General features: G+C 40.3%; 1 protein-coding gene across 1 annotated transcript; it reads left to right on the forward strand.

Moving 5' to 3' along the window:
• Window positions 1-10,981: 10,981 nt before the first annotated feature.
• LOC104995101 (protein SET-like) lies at window positions 10,982-12,834 on the forward strand. The gene has a single exon (XM_010848837.1). It carries the CDS (start codon window positions 11,093-11,095, stop codon window positions 11,969-11,971), a length of 879 nt encoding a protein of 292 aa, XP_010847139.1. The 5' UTR covers window positions 10,982-11,092; the 3' UTR covers window positions 11,972-12,834.
• The last annotated feature ends 9,824 nt before the right edge of the window (window positions 12,835-22,658 follow it).

The raw sequence follows: 22,658 nt of genomic DNA on the forward strand, positions 1-22,658 counted from the left end.
GAGCATGTTATTTAATTGTCACTAAATTCTAAACTTATTATTGATTTATAATTCCAATCCACTGTGATTGAAGAACATAATCTGTATGAGTTCACTCTTTTAAATGAGAGTTGTTTTATGGCCTAGCACATAGTCTATCCTGGAGAAGGTTATATGTGTTCTGGAAAATAATTAAATTCTTCTGACTGTCAAAGCCTGTTGTTGGGGTGTCCTACAGATATCTGTTAGGTGTAGCTGGTGTACAGTGCTGTTTAAGTCTTCTATTTCTTTGTTGATCTTTTGCATAGTTGTTTAATCCATTATTGAAAGAGATGTACTGAAGTCTTCCACTACTACTGTTGAACCATCTTTTGCCTTCATTTCTGTTAGCTTTTATTTCATGTATTTTGGGGCTCTGTTATGAAGTATATATTTATAACTGTTTTACCTTCATGAATGACTCCTTCGTTATTATAAAATGTCCTTCATTAACTCTAGTAACATTATGGTTATTGTTATTTTAAAGGCTATTCTGTCTGATAATAGTATACCCACCCTAGCTATCTTATGGTTCCTGTTACATCATCTTCTTCCATTCTTTACTTTCAACTTTTTATATCTTTGAATCTAAAATATATCTCCTATAGATATTAAATTCTTGAATCTTTAAAAAAAAATTCACTATGACAATATCTGCTTTTTAATTGGACACAGAGCAGATTTAGTGAAGCTATTGGAACAGTTCAGTTCAGTTCAGTCTCTCAGTCATGTCCGACTCTTTGCGACCCCATGAATCGCAGCACGCCAGGCCTCCCTGTCCATCACCATCTCCCGGAGTTCACTCAAACTCACATCCATCGAGTCGGTGATGCCATCCAGCCATCTCATCCTCTGTCGTCCCCTTTTCCTCCTGCCCCTGATCCCTCCCAGCAACAGAGTTTTTTCCAAGGAGTCAACTCTTCACATGAGGTGGCCAAAGTACTGGAGTTTCAACTTTAGCATCATTTCTTTCAAAGAACACCCAGGGCTGATCTCCTTCAGAATGGACTGGTTGGATCTCCTTGCAGTCCAAGGGACTCTCAAGAGTCTTCTCCACAACCATAGTTCAAAAGCATCAATTCTTCTGGCGCTCAGCTTTCTTCACAGTCCAACTCTCACATCCATACATGACCACTGGAAAAACCATAGCCTTGACTAGATGGACCTTTGTTGACAAAGTAATGTCTCTGCTTTTCAATATGCTATCTAGGTTGGTCATAACTTTTCTTCCAAGGAGTAAATGTCTTTTAATTTCATGTAGGTTGTGTTAAAACATAAGTAAAAATGTTGATAGTAAAGGAACAGAGTGGCTATGACGGCCTGAAGAAGTAGGAGGAGATAGAGGAATTTTTCATTTCTAATGAAGGAAAGACATTTCTCCTCCTGAAACATGAAAGAAATTACGGGCATAGATCTAAAGCATCTTTATTTATGCTCAGGTAGTTAACACTCTTACATTCATTTTATCATCCTGAAGCCGGCATCCTTTTAGACTTTCTTTGCTAGCCCTTTCCCAGTGCTGTAGGCTAGAAGGCCAGAAATTCAACCTTTTTGGAATTGTGTATATATTAAAAGTTAATACCTGAGGGATTGCCTTCAAAAGTGAGCTAATAAACAAGACATGGTCAACTCAATTAAATAAATAAGTACTTTAACACTTATTACACTTTAGGTACTACAACAAGTGCAAAATGAAAAGACAATCTTTGCCCTCTATGATCTCTTTTCCTCTATGAGAAAGACAAACACTTAAGTAACCCTGGTATTCGGTATCTTCCAATAAAGGCTGTCAAAGAGGAAAATACAAAGAGCTGCAGGAGAACTGGAAAGAAGGACAAAAAGAATTTTAGCAACTAACCTGACTTCCTTTCCCTCCAATTTGGTCTGGCTTCTGGATTGCAGAGGCTGCTGCAATTCTGAGTTAGTTACAAGAGAGACTTTTAAGTAGAGTGTTATTTTTGTTCAGACCATATACCTTCCCCTACTTTTGATTCAAACAAGTAACACTGTTGTGGACATTTAGAGGAGGTGTCAAACTCAGACAAACTGCACAGTTTTAGAGAGAGCAGGAGCTTCATTTACAGGTAGACCTAGACTCAAATCCCAGCTCTTTTACTTATTAGCTCTGTGACTTTGAGCAAATCAACTCTCAGAGCCTTTGTTTTGGTATTTTTTTAAAAAAGACTAATTTATTTAATTGTTTGGTGTATGTTTTTTGAGTCATGTATGGATGTAAGAGTCGGACCATAAAGAAGGCTAAGCGCCAAAGAACTGATGCTTTCAAACTGTGGTGCTGGAGTCCTTAGATAGCAAGGAGAGCAAATCAGTCAATCCTAAAGGAAATCAACCCTGAATATTCATTGGAAGGACTGATGCTGAAGCTCCAATACTCTGGCCACTTGATGCAAAGAGCTGACTCACTGGAAAAGACCCTGATGCTAGGAAAGATTGAGGGCAAGAGGAGAAGGGGCTGACAGAGGATGAAATGGCTAGACGGCATCACTGACTCAAACTCTGGGAGATAGTGAAGGACATGGAAGCCTGGCATGTTGTGTCCAAAGAGCTGGACACAACTGAGCGACTGAACAACAGTTTATGTTGGGACCAGTGCCTCTTTTTCCTTCTCCTGTATCTGCATGTGAGTGGCTAGGGAAGAAAGCAGAGAAGTCCTGAACTTGCTTTGTAGACACCCATTTCAATATTCCTACTGACAGTCAGGAGAAGGAGTTTCCTGCTCTGGACATCCTATGGTAGCCATCATAATCCACTAGGAAGAACAGGGGCTCTGAAGGAAGGCAGTGTGGATTCAAAATTAACAGAGGTAGCATGCAAAATACCTAGCATAAATACTTGGCACAGAGCAGTAAGTGCTTTAATAAATGTTAGTCCCCCACCCATTTTGGAAATGGTTGCATTTCCTGTAGATTTTCAAACTACTTAATGAAAAGCTTCTCAGTCTTCAATCATGTCCCTCAGTCCTGCTTTTCCTTTCCCTTACCTGGCTCCAGGTGAGTAGACCTATCGCTATTTGGCCAAGCAAAGGCTAGACAAAAGCCATCTTAGTGTGTTTTTTTGTAGAAACATTGAATCAGTCATTATGCTTTCAGTTCAGTTCAGAAGCTCAGTTGTGTCCGACTTTGTGACCCCATTGACTGCAGCACGCCAGGTTTCCTGGTTCATCATCAACTCCCTGAACTTGCTCAAACTCATGTCCATTGAGTCAGTGATGCCTTTGAATACAGGAAACTTTTTGTGTGCAGCTGTGTATATTGTGTATTACAACCTTTTGTGCATTTTAAATGGGTCTTCATTTCTGGGCTTGAGCTTTCTCTAGTTTCAGGTGGGGGCTATGGCCCAGTTGCAGTATGCAGGCTTCTCACTGTGGTGGCATCTCTAGTTGTGGAGCACAGGCTCTAGGGCATCAGGTTCAGTAGTTGTGGCCCATGGGCTTAGTCACAGAGGCTTGTAGGATCTTCCTAGGAAGATCCCATGGAATCGAACTCATGTCCCCTGCATTGGCAGGTGGATTCTTAACCACTGGACCATCAGGGAAGTTCCTCTAGCTACTCTTATAACTGGCTTTTCTTAAAGCTCTTATTAAATTATATTTCCATTTTTCTCAAATACTCATCCCTCAATATTGTGGATCTAGTATCAATCCAATGATGATCTCTTCAGTCATATTTCTCTTGGTCTTTATATGTCCCAGCAGGGGCTTCTGTTTGTGATCTCACTATCCAAACACACTCTTTTTTTTTTAATTGATTGATGATTGGTTTACAATATTTTATTTCTGCCATACATCAACATGAATTAGCCATAGGTGTACGTATGTCCCCTTCCTCTTGAATCTCCCTCCCATCTCCTACCCTTTCCCACCCCTCTAGGTTGTTACAGAGCCCGAGTTTGAGTTCCCTGAGTCATAGAGTAAATTTCCATTGGCTATCTATATTTTACATATGGAAGTGTGTATACTTACATGCTACTCTCTCCATTCATCTCACCTTCTCCTTCCTCTTCCCTGCCCTTGTCCGTAAGTCTGTTTTCTATGTCTGCATCTCAACTGCTGCCCTGTGAACAGGTTCATCAGTTCCATCTTTCTAGATTCCATATATATGTGTTAATACATGATATCTGTTTTTCTCTTTCTGACTGACTTCACTCTCTATAATAGGCTCTAGGTTCATTCACCTCATTAGAACTGTCTCAAATGTGTTTCATTTTATGGGTGAGTAGTATTCCATTGTATATATGTACCACAGCTTCTTAGAGGAGCCTGGTGGGCTACAGTCCATGGGGTTACAGAGAGTTGGACCGACGATTAAGCAACTAACACACACACACCAGTTTCTTTATCTATTCATCTGTCAATGGACATCTAGGTTGCTTCCATGTCCTAGCTAGTGTAAATAGTGCTCCAACGAACACTGGGGTACATGTATCTTTTTCAGTTTTGGTTTCCTCAGGGTATAAGCCTAGAAGTGGGATTGCTGGGTCATATGACAGTTCCAGTCTTAGTTTTTTAAAGGAATCTCTATACTGTCTTTCATAGTAGCTGTATTAATTTACACTCCCACCAGCAGTGCAAGAGGGTTCTCTTTTTCTCCACACCCTCTCCAGAACTTGTTTGTGAATTTTTTTTGATGATGGCCATTCTGATTGGTGTGAGGTGATATGTCATTGTAGTTTTGATTTGCATTTCTCTAATAATGAGCATCACTGAACATCTCTTCATGTGTTTATCAGCCATCTGTATGTCTTCTTTGGAGAAATGTCTGTTTAGGTCTTTTGCCCACTTTTTGATTGGATTTTTGTTTTTCTGGTATTGAGTTGTATGAGCTGGTTATATATTTTTGAAATTAATCCTTTGCCAGCTGTTTCATTTGCTATTATTTTCTCCCATTCTGAGGGTCATCTTTTTACCTTGTTTACAATTTCCTTTGCTGTGCAAAAGCTTTTAAGTTTAATTAGGTCCCACTTGTTTATTTTTGTTTTTATTTCCATTATTCTAGGAGGTGCAAATCTACTCTATTTTTAGTCTCCCTCCTTCCCTAATCACACAGCCCATATGGCTGATGCCATGCGTCTAGCCAAAAAGAACCTACCAGCTAACCACCATTTCTCTGCTGACTCAACTGCCACTGCAGAAAAAGGAGCATGGACTTTAGATGCAGATATCGGTTCTAATCTGTTTCATCATTTTGAATTCTGTGAATTTAGGCAAACTATCTTTTTAAAAAAATATGGAAGGCTTCACAAATTTGAATGTCATCCTTGCGTAGGCACCATGCTAATCTCTGTATTGTTCCAATTTTAGTATATGTGCTGCCTAAGCAAGCACGAGGCAAACTATTATTTCCACTTACTGAGCTTTGGCTTCCTCATTTAAAATGGAAAAATAATAACTTTGCAGAATTGAGGTGATAATAATAATAGCAATAAAAATAATACTATTACTTACTGTGTGTCAAGTATCATGCTACTGAATACTTTACATTGATCTCATTTAATTTTCATAACCCCTTCATGAGGTAGGTTCCACTCTTACCATTATTTTATAGATGAGGAAACCAACTAGAGAAGCTAACTTACTCATCCAGGTCATTTTGGTAGACCATGGGCTGGCTAACTCAATGCCCATTTCCAACCCCCTCCGCCCTCCTGAGGCTGGTAAAGTACCCACTTTCTCAGCCTTCCTATTCCTTAGGACTAGCCAAGTGGCCCAGTTCTGATCAAGGAAATAAACACATAAGTCTCCTGGGGAACTTGTGAGAAAGCCATTGTTTTTCTAGTAAAAGGACAAGTATTTCAATATTCCATCACCTTTTTTCAACCTCGGTCACAGAGGTGACGCCTACAACTATAGCAGTCATCCTAGAACAAGCAGAAAAAGCGAAAAGATTCAGGGGATACCAGTCTTGAAATCACAGACCTAATAAATCAATGCCATCTGCCACTGACCTCCAGATTTTTTTTATGTGAGAAAAATATACTTTTATTTGTTTAAACTACCATCAGTCAAGTCTTCCAGTAGCATCTTCAGGCATTTATATGTGGTACAGCGTAATCAAATGATAGAGCTCAGTTCAGTTCAGTCGCTCAGTCGTGTCCGACTCTTTGTGACCCCATGGACTGCAGCACGCCAGGCTTCTCTGTCCATCACCAACTCCCGGAGCTTACTCAAACTCATGTCCATCATGTCAGTGATACCATCCAACCATCTCATCCTCTGTCATCCCCTTCTCCTCCTGCCTTCAACCTTTCCCAGCATCAGGGTCTTTTCAAATGAGTCAGTTCTTCTCATCAGGTGGCCAAAGTATTGGAGTTTCAGCTTCAACATTAGTCCTTCCAATGAACAACCAGGACTGATCGCCTTTAGGATGGACTGGTTGGATGTCCTTGCAGTCCAAGGGACTCTCAAGAGTCTTCTCCAACACCACAGTTCAAAAGCATCAATTCTTCAGTGCTCAGCTTTCCTTATAGTCCAACTCTCACATCCATACATGACTACTAGAAAAACCGTAGCTTTGACTAGACAGACCTTTGTTAGTAAAGTAATGCCTCTGCTTTTTAATATGCTGTCTAGGTTGGTCATACCTTTTCTTCCAAGGAGAAAGCATCTTTTAATTTCATGGCTGCAGTAACCATCTGCAGTGATTTTAGAGCCCCTCAAAATAAAGTCTCTCACTATTTCCATTGTTTCCCCATCTATTTCCCATGAAGTGATGGGACCAGATGTTATGATCTTAGTTTTCTGAATGTTGAGTTTTAAGCCAACTTTTTCACTCTCCTCTTTCACTTTCATCAAGAGGCTCTTTAGTTCCTCTTTACTTTCTGCCATAAGGGTGGTGTTATCTGCATATCTGAGGTTATTGATATTTCTCCCGGCAATCTTGATTCCAGCTTATGCTTCAGCCAGCCCAGCATTTTGCAGGATGTACTCTGCATATAAGTTAAATAAACAGGGTGACAATATATAGCCTCGATGTACTTCTTTTCCTATTTGGAACCAGTCTGTTGTTCTATGTCCAGTTCTAACTGACCTGCATACAGATTTCTCAGGAGGCAGGTCAGGTGGTCTGGTAGTCCCATCTCTTAAAGAATTTTCCATAGTTTATTGTGATCCACACAGTCAAAGGCCTTGGCATAGTCAATAAAGCAGAAGTAAATGTTTTTCTGGAACTCTCTTCCTTTTTCGATGATCCAGCAGATGTTGGCAATTTGATCTCTGGTTCCTCTGCCTTTTTAAAATCCAGCTTGAAGATCTGGAAGTTCACGGTTCACATACTGTTGAAGCCTGGCTTGGAGAATTTTGAGCATTACTTTGCTAGTGTGTGAGATAGAGTTAATAAGATTCAAAATTAGGGGGTCAATCGTTAAGCTATATCAGAAACACCTGGCATTGGACTTGGCAGAGAATGGGTATTCAAATGATGAAAATGATTATAATAATATCAATTATTCAGTCTACTTCTTCAAGACCTCCACGTTCCTCAGGAAACACAGAATTGTCAGTAACCTAAATCACAACAGAGTTGCTCAGAACAGGCCAACTCTATTGGACCTGCCCACCCCTCATGTCTGCACTTCTGAATTCAGTTCTCCCAGCTCAGGGGCCATCCTAAGGAGGGTAAAGGGAAGGAAGGTTTGGAGATAGGTCTTGGCTGCTCACCCCCACTTATCTCATGGGCCACAAAGATTTCAGGCTCCCTGCCATGCAAGTCTAAGATGAGAGAGTTCAAAAAACTAAGGAGAAACTTACAATCTTGGCAGCATTTGTTGTGACAGTGATGGCCCAAGCGTCTCTCTCTGGCAGCCAGAGGACTTTGGAGATAACAAGAAGTGTGGTTCTGTAGCTTAAATAAGACCAAGGGCTATTGATTTTTCTGCCTCTTTTCCTGCTGGGAGCGATAACAGCAAAAATCTGATTTAGACACTTAAATTCAAGTACCTTCGCCACCAGCTGAACAATTTTCAAGTAATCACACCTTTGACCTCACCCAACATATGTCCTTTTAAAGCCATTTTTTGGGGCCAATTATTTAGTTTTCCTAAGATGTATAGGGGAAAGGTAGACTTGTTGGCCATCTTCCTGAAAACTGTAGCTTCTATTCCTCTGTCCAGGATTTGAGCAGCTTGCTCATAGACCTTCCAGTCTGTCTGGGAGGGGGCCAGCCACTTCTGTCACAGCTGACACAGGTGCCATAGCTGACATGTCTCCAAGCTAACACATTGCCTTTGTTTCTACAGCTGTTCAGAACCCAAAAGGTACTTCCTGGAGAAATTATGACATTTACGATGGCAAGATTCCTAGACAAGATCACTGAATTGGGAAAGAAGAAAAAACTATTTATTAAACATTTAACTAAATGGCAGATTTGAGCATCAGAATCACCTAGGGAGCTTGTGAAAATACAGACTCCTGGGGAAGCTCTGGAGTTTGTAATTCAGTAGATCTGGGGTAGGGCTCAAGAATTTGCATTTCTAACAAATTCTTAGGCCTGGTGAGGACACTTAGAAGCCACTGCTAGAAGGTATCAATCTTTGAAAACTCACAGTTGGCTACCTTTTGTGAAAAGTCTCTTCAATCCTAAGAAGAGATACTCTATCAGGATATCATTTTGCTTACATCTTTTAAACAAACAAACAAAAAACAATCCTTCCCACCCCACCCTCCAAAATCCCCCTAAAAGCAACTACTAACAGATTTCTACAGATTTCTCTTTAAGGAAGGACTAGATTCCAAATGCTTCAGATCAGTGGGCAATGCCAGTGGGTTTTTAGAAGAGAAATTCTCCTAGGAGCTCCAGGCAATACATTCTGGAAGAAAGGACAAGTTAGCACCAGAGGTTCACCAATCTCCCAAAGTATGCACAGACTACTCACAACCAGCTGCCATTAAGAAAACAACAACGTTATGACAATGACTCTGAAGCTTTGTCCACAATACACCTGTACATGATGGTACTGGTCAGGGATGGATGGGTACATGGAAGGAGAAGAGAGAGTGTGTATGAGTGTATGTATGAGAGGGTAAGGAAACAAACAAAAAACCACCTAATTCTGAGATAACTTTCCTGATGGCTTAGGAGCTGTCAGTGAGTCACAGGTGAATTGCGATACTGCTTTCTCAAGCTCAGTAGAAATGTCTGGGAAGGGAGGGGAGAACATTAGTTCCTGGACAGTCTTGTTTATCTAGAGTTCTCTACAAATATTCCTTTCTGTGTAGAAGAACTGGCTTAGCGTTAACTGAATCACTGCTTTAGAAGGAGAGTCTCAGAACGAAAATGTTTATTCTAAACTCTGAGTTCAATCTGCCAGACACTTAATGGATCTCTGAAAAAGTTTCATTATTAGGGACCTGGTGCTTTAGTCATTTATTCATTCAGTCAGTCAATACTCAGAGTTTATTCTGAGTTAAGCACTGGGTTAAACACTGAGGACACAGTGAGTGCCTGCAAGAACAGTGAAAGTCAAAGTCGCTCAGTAGCGTCAGACTCTCTGAGACCCCGTGGACTATACCCAGGCCAGAATACTGGAGTGGGTAGCCTTTCCTTTCTCCAGAGGACCTTCCAACACAGGGATCAAACCCAGGTCTCCCACATTGCAGGCGGATTCTTTACCAGTTGAGCCATAAGAGAAGCCCCAAGAACAGTGAGGGTTATAGAAATATAAACAACCATAGGCAGTAAATAACACAGACAACATGTAGCTCAGTGCTTAACATGGAGCATCCAAACTTAGATGTGATTCTGGCTCTATCATGCTCTGGCTCTGTGACAGGGACAAGTTTTTCCATCTTTCTTGACTTATATCTACATCTATCAAAACTTATATATTTTAATAAGGATTAAATAAAATAATGACAACATAGTTCTCAAACTGGATAAGGGACCTTTGTGGCTACTCAACTATGCGCTAGAGGGTACATGAAAGCATTGAATAAACAGGATGCACTTTCTTGAAATGCTAATTTTTTTTTACCAAACACAAAAAACTACCAAACACCTTAAACTATTCATTTTAAAGAAAATAACGACTATATAAAGGTGATTTAAGGTAAAATTCTTATGAATTTTGATCTTATGAATTTTGAAGATAAACTTCAAACAGACTTCAAATAAAGTTTAACTCTCTGGGCTATTTTCAGGCTGAGTTTGCTCTCTTCCAATGTCAGGAACACTAGGAAAGTTTTCAAACACTGCATGTGGCTGACAAAGGATGTTCAACAAAGAACCACCATTAGTGTTCAGTTCAGTTCAGTCATTCAGTTGTGTCTGAATTTTTGCAACCCCACAGACTGCAGCACATCAGGCTTCCCTGTCCATGACCAACTCCCGGAGCTTGCTCAAACTCATGTCCATCAAGTCAGTGATGCCATCCAACCATTTGTTAATAAGTGAAAGTCGCTCAGTTGCGTCCGACTCTCTTCGACCCCATGGGCTGTCGGCTGCCAGGCGCCTCTGTCCATGGAATTCTCCAGGCAAGAATACTGGAGTGGGTAGGCATTCCCTTCTCCAGGGGATCTTCCTGACCCAGGGATCGAACCTGGGTCTCCCCGCATTGCAGGCAGATTCTTTACTGTCTGAGCCAGCAGGGAAGCCCTATTTTTATTCCACACGTTAATAAGAAATAGCTATTATTACTAACCCATTCACAGGAGAAACAACTCTGCAGTGTATGGGGCATAACAGGGTGTCATCTCTACCCAGGTATCCTTTTTTCCCAAGTTCTAGACTTCTTCCATTCCTATCCCCAAACTTCATGATTATTTGAGAAGTACAAGTCCAGGAAGCAGGCCAATTCTGCCTCCAAATGCCAGGGAGCAACCTTCAAAACACACAAAAAAGAATGGATCAGCACTAGTAAAGTTGCTAATCTCATCAACCTCCTGACCTCCCCTGAGCCCTCAGCCTGCCCAAGCAGTTAACTCCAGAACAAGAAGTCAGCCTAATCACTGATCCAGCACCACTCCAGACTAGCTGTGTTCTCATTTTAAAAGTTCATAGAAGTTCTCTGAGCTCGCAGTTCCTCTCTCTTCCCCTGGGAGGATTCTTGGCTTTTTTTCCCCAGCATGGCCCCCAAACACCAGTCTTCTCTTCCACCCCAAGCGAAGAAACTGAAGAAGGCCAGGCCGACTCCTGCCTCCAGGCCAGACGAGGCATCTGCTTCTTCAAACTTGCCGAAGGAAGAAAAAGAAAAGCAAGAAGCAATTGAACATATTGATGAAGTACAAAATGAAATAGACAGACTTAATGAACAAGCCAGTGAGGAGATTTTGAAAGTAGAACAGAAATATAACAAACTCCGCCAACCATTTTTTCAGAAGAGGTCAGAATTGATCGCCAAAATCCCAAATTTTTGGGTAACAACATTTGTTAACCATCCACAAGTGTCTGCACTGCTTGGGGAGGAGGATGAAGAGGCGCTGCATTATTTGACAAGAGTTGAAGTGACAGAATTTGAAGACATTAAATCAGGTTACAGAATAGATTTGTATTTTGATGAAAACCCTTACTTCGAAAATAAAATTCTCTCCAAAGAATTTCATCTGAATGAGAGTGGTGATCCATCTTCAAAGTCCACTGAAATCAAATGGAAATCTGGAAAGGATTTGACGAAACGATCAAGTCAAACACAGAATAAAGCCAGCAGGAAGAGACAGCATGAGGAACCAGAAAGCTTCTTCACCTGGTTTACTGATCATTCTGATGCAGGTGCAGATGAGTTAGGAGAGGTCATCAAAGATGATATTTGGCCAAATCCATTACAGTACTACTTGGTTCCTGACATGGATGATGAGGAAGGGGAAGGAGAAGAGGATGACGACGATGACGAAGAGGAAGAAGGATTGGAAGACATTGATGAAGAAGGGGATGAGGATGAAGGTGAAGAAGATGAAGATGATGATGAGGGGGAGGAAGGAGAGGAAGATGAAGGAGAAGATGACTAATGGAACACTGATGGATTCCAACCTTTTTTAATTTTCTCCAGTCCCTGGGAGCAAGTTGCAGTCTTTTTTTTGTTTTTTTTTTCCTCCTCTTGTGCTCAGTCGCCCTGTTTTTGAGGTCTCTTTTCTCCTTTATACCATGGTTCACAACTTATTTGGGGGGGGAAATACCTTGAGCAGAATTCAGTGGGACAAGAATCTCTACCCCTTTCTGTTCCAAATTCATTTTTATCCCTTCCTGTCTCAACAAAAACTATGGAATCAACACCACCATGCTCTGTGGGAAAAAAAGAAAAACCTTCTGCTCCCTTAGCTCTGCTGGAAGCTGGAGGGTGCTAGGCCCCTGTGTAGTAGTGCATAGAATTCTAGCTTTTTTCCTCCTTTCTCTGTATATTGGGCTCAGAGATTACACTGTGTCTCTATGTGAATATGGACAGTTAGCATTTACCAACATGTATCTGTCTACTTTCTCTTGTTTAAAAAAAGAAAAAAAAAAACTTAAAAAAATGGGGTTATAGAAGGTCAGCAAAGGGTGGGTTTGAGATGTTTGGGTGGGTTAAGTGGGCATTTTGACAACATGGCTTCTTCTTTGGCATGTTTAATTGTGATGTTTAACGGACATCCTTGCAGTTTAAGATGACACTTTTAAAATAAAATTCTCTCCTAATGATGACTTGAGCCCTGCCACTCGATGGGAGAATCAGCAGAACCTGTAGGATCTTATTTGCAATTGACATTCTCTATTGTAATTTTGTTCCTGTTTATTTTTAAATTTTTCTTTTTGTTTCACTGGAAAGGAAAGATGATGCTCAGTTTTAAACGTTAAAAGTGTACAAGTTGCTTTGTTACAATAAAACTAAATGTGTACACACACACACACAAAAAAAAAGTTCTTAGAGATCATTTATTTCCTTAAAATCTCACAGATAAGTAATAAATAAGGTAAGTGTTATTTTTCCTACTTTACAGAGGAGGAAACTGAGGCCTTCAAAGTAAAATCCATTGAAGTTTTTAGATACAGGCAGAGCCAGGATTCAAGTTCAAGTTTTCTGACTTCAAGCAGCAGCTCTCCCCACTACATTAAGCAACAGAAATCATTCCAATGAGAATCTATACAGCATAGGCAAAAGCTCTTCCAGTCCTTTATCAAAGCCCACCCATTTTCAGCTGTATTCAGGGAAATTATAATTTAATGTAAGTTCAGTTATGTTGCTCAGTAGTGTCTGACTCTTTTGTGACCCCATGGACTGCAGCATGCCAGGCTTTCCTGTCCATCTCCAACTCCTGGAGCTTACTCAAACTCATGGCCATTGAGTCGGTGATGCCATCCAACCATCTCATCCTCTGTCATCCCTTCTACATCTGCCTCCAACCATTCCCAGCATCAGGGTCTTTTCCAATGAGTCAGTTCTCTGCATGAGATGGCCAAAGTATTGGAGTTTCAGCTTCAGCATCAGTCCTTCCAATGAATATCCAGGACTAATTTCCTTTAGGATGGACTGGTTGGATCTCCTTGCAGTCCAAAGGACTCTCAAGAGTCTTCTCCAAAACCACAGTTCAAAAGTATGAATTCTTCGGCACTCAGCTTTCTTTATAGTCCAGCTCTCACATCCATATATGACTACTGGAAAAACAAAAGCTTTGACTAGACAGACCTTTGTAGGCAAAGTAATGTCTCTGCTTTTTAATATGCTGTCTAGGTTGGTCATAACTTTCCTGCCAAGGAGCACACATCTTTTCATTTCATGGCTGCAATCACCATCTGCAGTGATTTTGAAGCCCCCCAAAATAAGGTCTCTCACTGTTTCCATTGTTTCCCCATCTATTTGCCATGAAGTGATGGGACCAGATGCCATGATCTTAGTTTTCTGAATGTTGAGTTTTAAGCCAACTTTTTCACTCTCCTCTTTCACTTTCATCAAGAGGCTCTTTAGTTCTTCTTTGCTTTTGCCATAAGGGTGGTGTTATCTACATATTTGAGGTTATTGATATTTCCCCTGACAATCTTGATTCCAGCTTGTGTTTCACGCAGCCCAGCGTTTCTCATGATGTACTTTGCATGTAAGTTAAATAACCAGGGTGACAATATACAGCCTTGACGTACTTCTTTTCCTATTTGGAACCAGTCTGTTGTCCCATGTCCAGTTCTAACTGTTGCTTCTTGACCTGCATACAAATTTCTCAGGAGGCAGGTCAGGTGGTCTGGTATTCCCATCTCTTTAAGAATGTTCCACAGTTTGTTGTGATCCACACAGTCAAAGACTTTGGCATAGTCAATAAAGCAGAAGTAGATGTTCTTTCTGGAAGTCTCTTGCTTTTTCTATGATCTAACATGTTGGCAATTTGATCTCTGGTTCCTCTACCTTTTCTAAATCCAGCTTGAACATCGAAGTTCATGGTTCATGTACTGTTGAAGCCTTGCTTGGAGAATTTTGAGCATTACTAACATGTGAGATGAGTGCAATCGCGCGGTAGTTTGAACCTTCTTTGGTATTGCCTTTCTTTGAGACTGGAATGAAAACTGAGCTTTTTCAGGCCTGTGGCCACTGCTGAGTTTTCCAAATTTGCTGGCATATTGAGTGCAGCACTTTAACAGCATCATCTTTTAGGATTTGAAATAGCTCAACTGGAATTCCATCACCTCTACTAGCTTTGTTCGTAGTGATGCTTCCTAAGGCCCACTTGACTTCACATTCCAGGATGTCTGGCTCTAGGTGAGTGATCACACCATCGTGGTTATCTGGGTCATGAAGCTCTTTTTGGTACAGTTCTTCTGTGTTTTCTTGCCACCTCTTCTTAATATCTTCTGCTTCTGTTAGGTCCATACCATTTCTGTTCTTCATTGTGCCCACCTTTGCATGACACGTTCCTTTGATATCTCTAATTTTCTTGAAGAGATCTCTAGTCTTTCCCATTCTATTGTTTCCCTCTATTTCTTTGCATTGGTCACTGAGGAAGGCTTTCTTATCGCTCCTTGCTATTCTTTGGAACTCTGCATTCAAATAGGTATATCTCTCCTTTTCTCCTTTGCCTTTCGCGTCTTTTCTTTTCTCAGCTATTTTAAGGCCTCCTCAGACAACCATTTTGCCTTTTTGTATTTCTTTTTCTTAGGGATGGTCTTGATTTCTGCCTCCTGTACAATGTCACGAACCTCTGTCCATAGTTCTTCCTGCACTCTGTCGATCAGATATAATCCCTTGAATCTATTTCTTACTTCAACTGTATAAACAGTTGATCAGATATAATCCCTTGAATCTATTTTCTTTACTTCAACTGTATAAACATAAAGGATTTGATTTAGGTCATATGTGAATGGTCCAGTGGTTTTCCCTACTTTTTTCAATTTAAGTCTGAATTTGGCAATAAGGAGTTCATGGTCTCAGCCACAGTCAGCTCCCAGTCTTGCTTTTGCAAACTGGATATAGATTCTCCCTCTTTGGCTGCAAAGAATACAATCAATCTGATTTTGGTATTGATCATCTGGTGATGTCCATGTGTAGAGTCTTCTCTTGGGTTGTTGGAAGAGGGTGTTTGCTGTGACCAGTGCATTCTCTTGGCAAAACTCTGTTAGCCTTTGACCTGCTTCATTTTGTACTCCAAGGCCAAATTTGCCTGTTACTCCAGGTATCTCTTGACCTCCTACTTTTGCATTCCAGTCCCCTATAATGAAAAGGACATTTTTGGGGGTGTTAGTTCTAGAAGGTCTTGTAGGTCTTCATAGAACCATTCAACTTTAGCTTCTTCAGCATTATTGGTTGGGGCATAGATGTGGATTACCATGATATTGAATGGTTTGCCTTAGAAACAGAGATCATTCTGTCGTTTTTGAGATTGCATCCAAGTACTGCATTTTGGATTCTTTTGCTGACTATGACGGCTACTCCATTTCTTCTAATTAAATTTCTAGAAGAAACTTAATATAAATACTATACTAAATATCATTCAGGGCTAAGTACAATTTAACATAAGTATTAAATTATGCTTCCATTAACTACGAATCATAATAGGGGTTTCCCTAGTGACTCAGACCATAAAGAATCTTCCTGCAATGCAAAAGACCCATGTTCGATCCCTGGGTCGGGAAGATCCTCTGGAGAAGGGAATGCCTACCCACTCCAGTATTCTTGGCTGGAGGATCCCATGGACAGAGGAGCCTGCTGGGCTATAGTCCATGGGGTCACAAAGAGTCGAACATGACTGAGAGACTAAGCACACATACACACAGGAATCATCATAAACAACTAATAGAAAATTAAATTGCATGAACTTATTTAGTAAGAAAAGGGAACGAACTCACATGGCTTATCCTTAATCTCTTTCAGGAGGAGCCTTGTGTAAAGGCTTTCTATAGTTTCCTATTGGTCTTGCCCAAGAACATCAGGAGCCCTAGGGCAAGAAGACCTGGACTGACAGAGTCGCTGCAGGAGAGGGTTCTGAGTAAGGGTACTGAGCTCACCTCACCTTCCTTGTATCTCAACCTTTCATTAAGGCCAGGGATTCCAAGAAGGGGCATAGAAAACTGTGTTCAAGAAGAGGCAAAAGAAATAGATTAAGGGTTTGAGGTAGCCAGTTGCTTTATAATGAAAGAGAGCTAAAGAAAATTTATAGATTAATGCCCAGAATGTTAGAACTGGAAGGGAAATTGCTGAACAACTCATGTAAGTGAAAGCAAGACTCTCCCAGTGTCTTGCAGTTATTAGCAGCAGAACCAGACCTGGAACTGAGAACTCCACCTTGTGCTTCAAGACCTAGTTTCATGCTTAACCTCTGAGAAGGCTTTCCTGATAACAACCTCTGAAGAGTTATGGTCCTTCCCCTATGTCCACTTTACTCCACAGCAGTTTGTAAGTACATCCATTTATTATGTTAAGTTCTTGGAATAGAGTGGCACATCCCTCTGAGACAGCATGTCTCACTACTGCAACTACTTCCTTACTTTTGTCTTTTTTCTCCTTACAATCTGTGCTGGTTAAGGTAGGAAGTCCATGGAGAGGTAACATACACAAAGGTCACAGTCATTGCATGTATGTGTCTTCACAAAATTGATAATCTTACAATTTGAAGAATAGAGTATATAAGAAACTGGAAGGTCAGAGTTCATCCTGACCAGCTCATTTACCTCCCTCTGCGTGTGGCAGGAGAACCCTCCCTTCAAACAAAATCTCACCTGGAGGCTTATATATAAAATAGGCCTGAGCAGACATTTACTAGAGGGGAAGGTGAAAGTGAAAGTGAAGTTGTGTCCGACTCTTCGCGACCCCACGGACTGTAGCCCACCAGGCTCCTCCATCCATGGGATTTTCCAGGCAAGAGTACTGGAGTGGCCATTGTGCCATTGCCTTCTCCACTAGAGGGGAAGAGAACACCTATTTTGCTTAACTCTGCCCTTTACTAGCTTCTAAGGCATCTTGAGGAGCAACCGCCTCATTTTAAGAAACTTATTTTATTATTCTTTTATTGAAATACAGTATATAAGTTACAAGTGTACAATATAGTGAATCATAATTTTTAAAGTTATAGTTCATTTATAGTTATTATAAAATATTGGCTATATTTCCCATGTTGTACAAAATATCCTTAACCTCCTCATTTTGTTTTATTTTGGAAAAAGCAAGCTGAGCCAAAATAAATAACTTTTAATTTCAGCCTCCTCTCATTCAGGATGTGATACAGGTCAGAGAAGTCTTTGGAGCCTAGGAAAACTGTAATGAAATCCTCTATGACCCTGGAACGGAGAAGGCAATGGCACCCCACTCCAGTACTCTTGCCTGGAAAATCCCATGGATGGAGGAGCCTGATAGGCTGCAGCCCATGGGGTCACTAAGAGTCGGACACGACTGAGCGACTTCACTTTTAATTTTCACTTTCCTGCATTGGAGAAGGAAATGGCAACCCACTCCAGTGTTCTTGCCTGGAGAATCCCAGGGACAGGGGAGCTTGGTGGGCTGCCGTCTACGGGGTCACACAGAGTTGGACACAACTGAAGTGACTTAGCAGCAGCAGCAGCATGACCCTGGAAAAGTCATTTAACCTCCCTGCATCAGTTTTTTCATCTATAAAACTCAACAATATTGTCCATCTTGTGAGATATTAGGAGGCTTAAATGAGATGAACTATAAAGCACCCAGCTCATATATCTTGTTACTCAATAAATAGTTACTAATACAACTACTATTATTAGATTCAAGGTTGGAACCTGGTGTTCCCCAGAGCTCTGTCTAGCAATCCTGCTGCCAATCCAAAAAGTATCAGCAGTGTAAAGAAGTAAGGGCTAGTACCCTGGAAGGTGGCAAGTGTTAGTCACTCAGTCGTGTCTGACTCTTTGTGACCCTGACCCCACGGACTGTGGCCCACCAGGCTCCTCTGTCCATGAAATCCTGCAGGCAAGAATACTGGAGTGGGTTGTTATTCCCTTCTCCAGGGGATCTTCCTGACCCAGGGATTGAATCTGGGTCTCCTGCACTGCAGGCAGATTCTTTACCATCTGAGCCACCAAGAAAGCAAAGCAAGTCTGAAATACCTTAAAGCAAAACCTTAAATTGAATCTCCCCAGGCATAAGAAAGCACCTAAATCTTGATTCAAAGCTCTCAGCATGCTAATTAATAAAGATTTTTTTTCACCAGGGTAGAAGATAGGAAACCAACTGAGCTATAGGACAATATTTCCATCATTTAACAGAAATATGCCAATGACTGAACACATTGTTGTTACCTCAGCTATTTCTGAGAATCTGTCACTGTGAACAAACACATGGAAAGCACATGTCACCCACCATCAAGCAGGACAATGCTATTTTTTATTTGCCAAGAATACTGGAAGTATTAGGACCTTACCTGGAAAAGAAAAAAAAATAAATCCTTTCCTGATACTTTCTTTTATGCAATGGTAACAAATCTTTTTTATATGACACCAGGTTTTGTTTTTAAAGGATACTTATATTGGGAGTGACATACTGAAGATGTCAGAACAGGAAGCTCCAGAAACTCATCTCTCCACCAAACCTGAACTAGCAGAAACTCTCTGTAGTAACTACTTTGGAACACCAGAGTCTAGTCAATAAACAGTTCATTTCAGTCTTTTGCCCAGCCCATGCCCTTTCCCACACTCAGACAGCAGTGACAGTGAAGCCCTGAGTTGCTGGTATGGCCTGCTGGAGCTAGGGTTGGCCATAAGAACCTTGTTCCTCCACAGGGTTTGTTTATGTGTTTGATTGCTCATAGCTGCTTTTGCTGGCTGAGGGACCAGCACAGAGGCTGACAGCCATGGTTCAGCATCCAAGGGCTAAAGTTTATTTCACAGGATTTAAGGAGACAAATGTTGAATGGAAAAACAAAATGTGGCATAAATGAACTGTTTCCCAGCTATCGAAAGGAATGAATTCTGATATATGCTACAACATGGATGAACCCTGAAAATATTATACTAAGTGACATAAGCCAAATAAAAGGACAAATATTGTATGATTCCACTCTTGTGATATCTAAAATAGGGAAATTAAGGAGGCAGAAACTAGATTAGAGATTACCAGAGGCTAGAGGGAAGGAAAAGGGAGAATTATCATTTCATGGATACAGAATTTCTGTTTGGGGTGATGAAAAAGTTCTGGAAATAATATGTTTATACAACATTATGAAAGAACTTAATGCCTCTAAACTGTACACTTAAAATTGGTTAAAATGGTAAATTTTATGTATATTTTGCCATAATAAAGTAAAAAAATTATTTTCTTTTACATATGCCTATTTTTCACTCAACAATTACAAGCTATAAAACCTTGGAAAAATTAACATAGTTGAACCTTATTCCCTCATATGTAATAGCTCTTCCTTGTACAGTTATCATGAGAATTGAAGACAATGTTTATAAAGTGCCCAGTACTCCATTTGTTAGTCATTAATGGTAGTTATTTAGAGGAGGAAATGGCAACCCACTTCAGTATTCTTGCTGGAAAATTCCATGAAAAGAGGAGCTTGGCAGGCTACAGTCCATGGAGTCACAGAGTCACAAAGAGTTGGACATGACTAAGCGCACACACACATACACACACAATGGTAGTTATTACTATAAAATAATTACCTACAGCAACAGTAATTTATAATTAACATAAACATAATAACAATTCAAAAAATATTTAATGAGTAACTAACTGCCTGCTGTCTTCTAGGCACAGGAGGTTCCTAACATTCATCCTCAAGGAGTTCTCAGTCTAGGAGACATGAAAAAAAATGAACAGGAGAACAGGGAGCCAAGAGGACAGGGAATAACCCAACACCAACACTTCTTTCTTTGGGCAAAAACACTGCTTTCTTTCCTACCAATTATCTTGTGATCCAAGAAAGCAGATCAGTTACAAGCAAAGAGAAAATCAGTTTAATGCACATGATTCTTGTCCAGACAAGATTTAATCCATTTGCTTTTTGTACTGACATCACACATAATGTATCAGAGGCAGACATATTGCTTATGTTCCCTTTAAAACCCAGAGAGCACTTGCCTGACAGCCTGGTGGAGTGGGAAGAACAACTGGAATTAGATTTAGAGTCCAGTAGACTTAAGCTCTGGTTTTAGCACTGCCACTTAAAAGCGATAAAAACCTATACACATTTATTGATCTTTCTTAGACTTTCATCTGTAAAATGAGTATTTTAATAAAAACTTCTACCTCATACAACTGTTATAAAGATTCAACGAAATTACAAATGGTAAAGTTGTAAAGTATTTTACTTCTTATCTATTATTACATGGGGTTCTGTGGACCTTGTTTTCTTAAGCTTCAGAGAAAATTTGGCATTGGAGAGTTAAATTTTTTCTTCCAGTTTTGTTGAGATATAATTGACATACAGCACTGTATAAGTTTAAGGTGTACAGAATAATATTTGACTTATATACATCATGAAGTGGTTACATGATAAGTTTAGTGGGCATCCATCATCTCATATGTATACAAAATTAAAGAAATGGAAAAATTTTTTTTCTATTCTTTTTTAAAAATATTTATTTATTTGACTGTGTGGATCTTAGTTTTGGCATGTGGGATCTCTCCTGACCAGGGATTGAACCTGGGTTCCCTGCATTGGGAGTGAGGAGTCTTAGCCACTGGACCACCAGCGAAGTCCTGAAAATATATTTTTTATTTGGTTTTTTTTTTTTGGAATGGAGAAAACTGGGGCTTGGGGGCTCTGCCATGTATTATGACCTTGGGAAAACTGATCTTCAGTCACTTCGTCTGGAAAATAAGGGCTATCTCACCAGACTTGTTATAAGAAATAAATACGAGGGGAAAAAAACCATAATAGTTATTTCCAAAGACCAAAGTACAAATGTCAGTCTTAAAACCTCCACCAGGTAGTCCTTACAGAGGAGTAAAACGTGCAGGGCCGGGTCACTGCAAAGAAAGATTTTTTTTTTAACCCTCAGATTATTTCATTGTATTTTCAGGCTATCAGCTTACTTATTAAGGTCCTCTAGCTGACAAACTGCCATGTCAAATACAAATCTGGGGACTTCTCTGGTAGCCCAGAGGTTAAGATTCCATGCTTCCATTGCAGTGGGCATGGGTTTGATCCCTGGTTGGGAAATTAAGATCCTACATTCCATGTAGCATAGCCAAAATAAATCAATTAAAAGACATTTTTTAAAAAATCGGCTTCTTGAACTGAGTAATTTTTTTTTTTTTTTTTAAAGTAAAGAAAGCATTGTAGAGGGGGAAAAAAACTGGTGGAAAATGCTAGTAAAGTCTGAACATACCAATTTCCTAGCTTTGCAACCTTGAAGGCCATGTCTTTTGTGGGGAGGGGTAAATGACATATTGAACATGTTTGCTGTATACTGAAGCCAAGAAATTCATTTAGGGCTCAGCACAGGAGTGGGGAGAGCATGTGAGCTGGTGTGGCCCAGCAAAAGATGGGGAAATGGCCAGGAAAGGATGTAGAGAAGGAAGGTTTTCAAGGATAAAACCTTGGTTGTTCTTTGTGGTAGTGAGACAATGAATATATAGACCCAGGATGGGTAGACTTTAGGTACCAGCCTAGCTTCAATACTTTCCTCAACAGTTCTTCATTGTCTCACCTATAAAATGATGAGTTAGTGTAAGGGGGTCCATCTGTTCTCACACTTCAGAACTCTTTTCTAACTGGATTTTTGAAATCCTACTACATGTCAATGGTTTGGCCCCATTAAATTTATTACTCCCAGCTGTCTTGTAAAGGTGGCATTCACAGTCCTTTTTCTTTTTGCAAAGGATATACTGAAGCCCAGAAAGGTTAATAATTTATCTGATGTCACATAGTTTTTAAGTGGCAGAATCAGGTCTATAATCTAAGTCACTAACCCCATATCCCATATTCTCTTCCCTATATGGTATACTCATTGCTGTGCACTGTGATAACCATTAACTGAGCATCAGTGATGAGCACGGTGCCAGAGGCTTTATAAACATTCTCATGGACCGGTGAACCAGCCATCTGTATAGATCATTATCCCATTTTACAGTTGAGGAAACTGGGATTCAGAGAGGTTAAATAACTTGCTCAAGTTTGCACAGTTCATTAGTGGTAGAGCCTAGATTCTACTCCAGATCTGACAGAAGCCAAAACCTGTCCTCTCCTCAGCACATATACCAGGCCTCTAGTGACACTTGGACACTCTCACCATTAGAACATTTTAAGAAAAGAAGAGAAAAAGGAAAAA

Source organism: Bison bison, unplaced genomic scaffold, assembly GCF_000754665.1.
Source record: "Bison bison bison isolate TAMUID 2011002044 unplaced genomic scaffold, Bison_UMD1.0 scf7180017864276, whole genome shotgun sequence".
Lineage (NCBI taxonomy): Eukaryota > Metazoa > Chordata > Mammalia > Artiodactyla > Bovidae > Bison > Bison bison.

Coding starts and splice junctions, on each gene's coding strand:
- LOC104995101 (XM_010848837.1), top strand. CDS start 11,093: ATGGCCCCCAAACACCAGTCTTCTCTTCCACCCCAAGCGAAGAAACTG.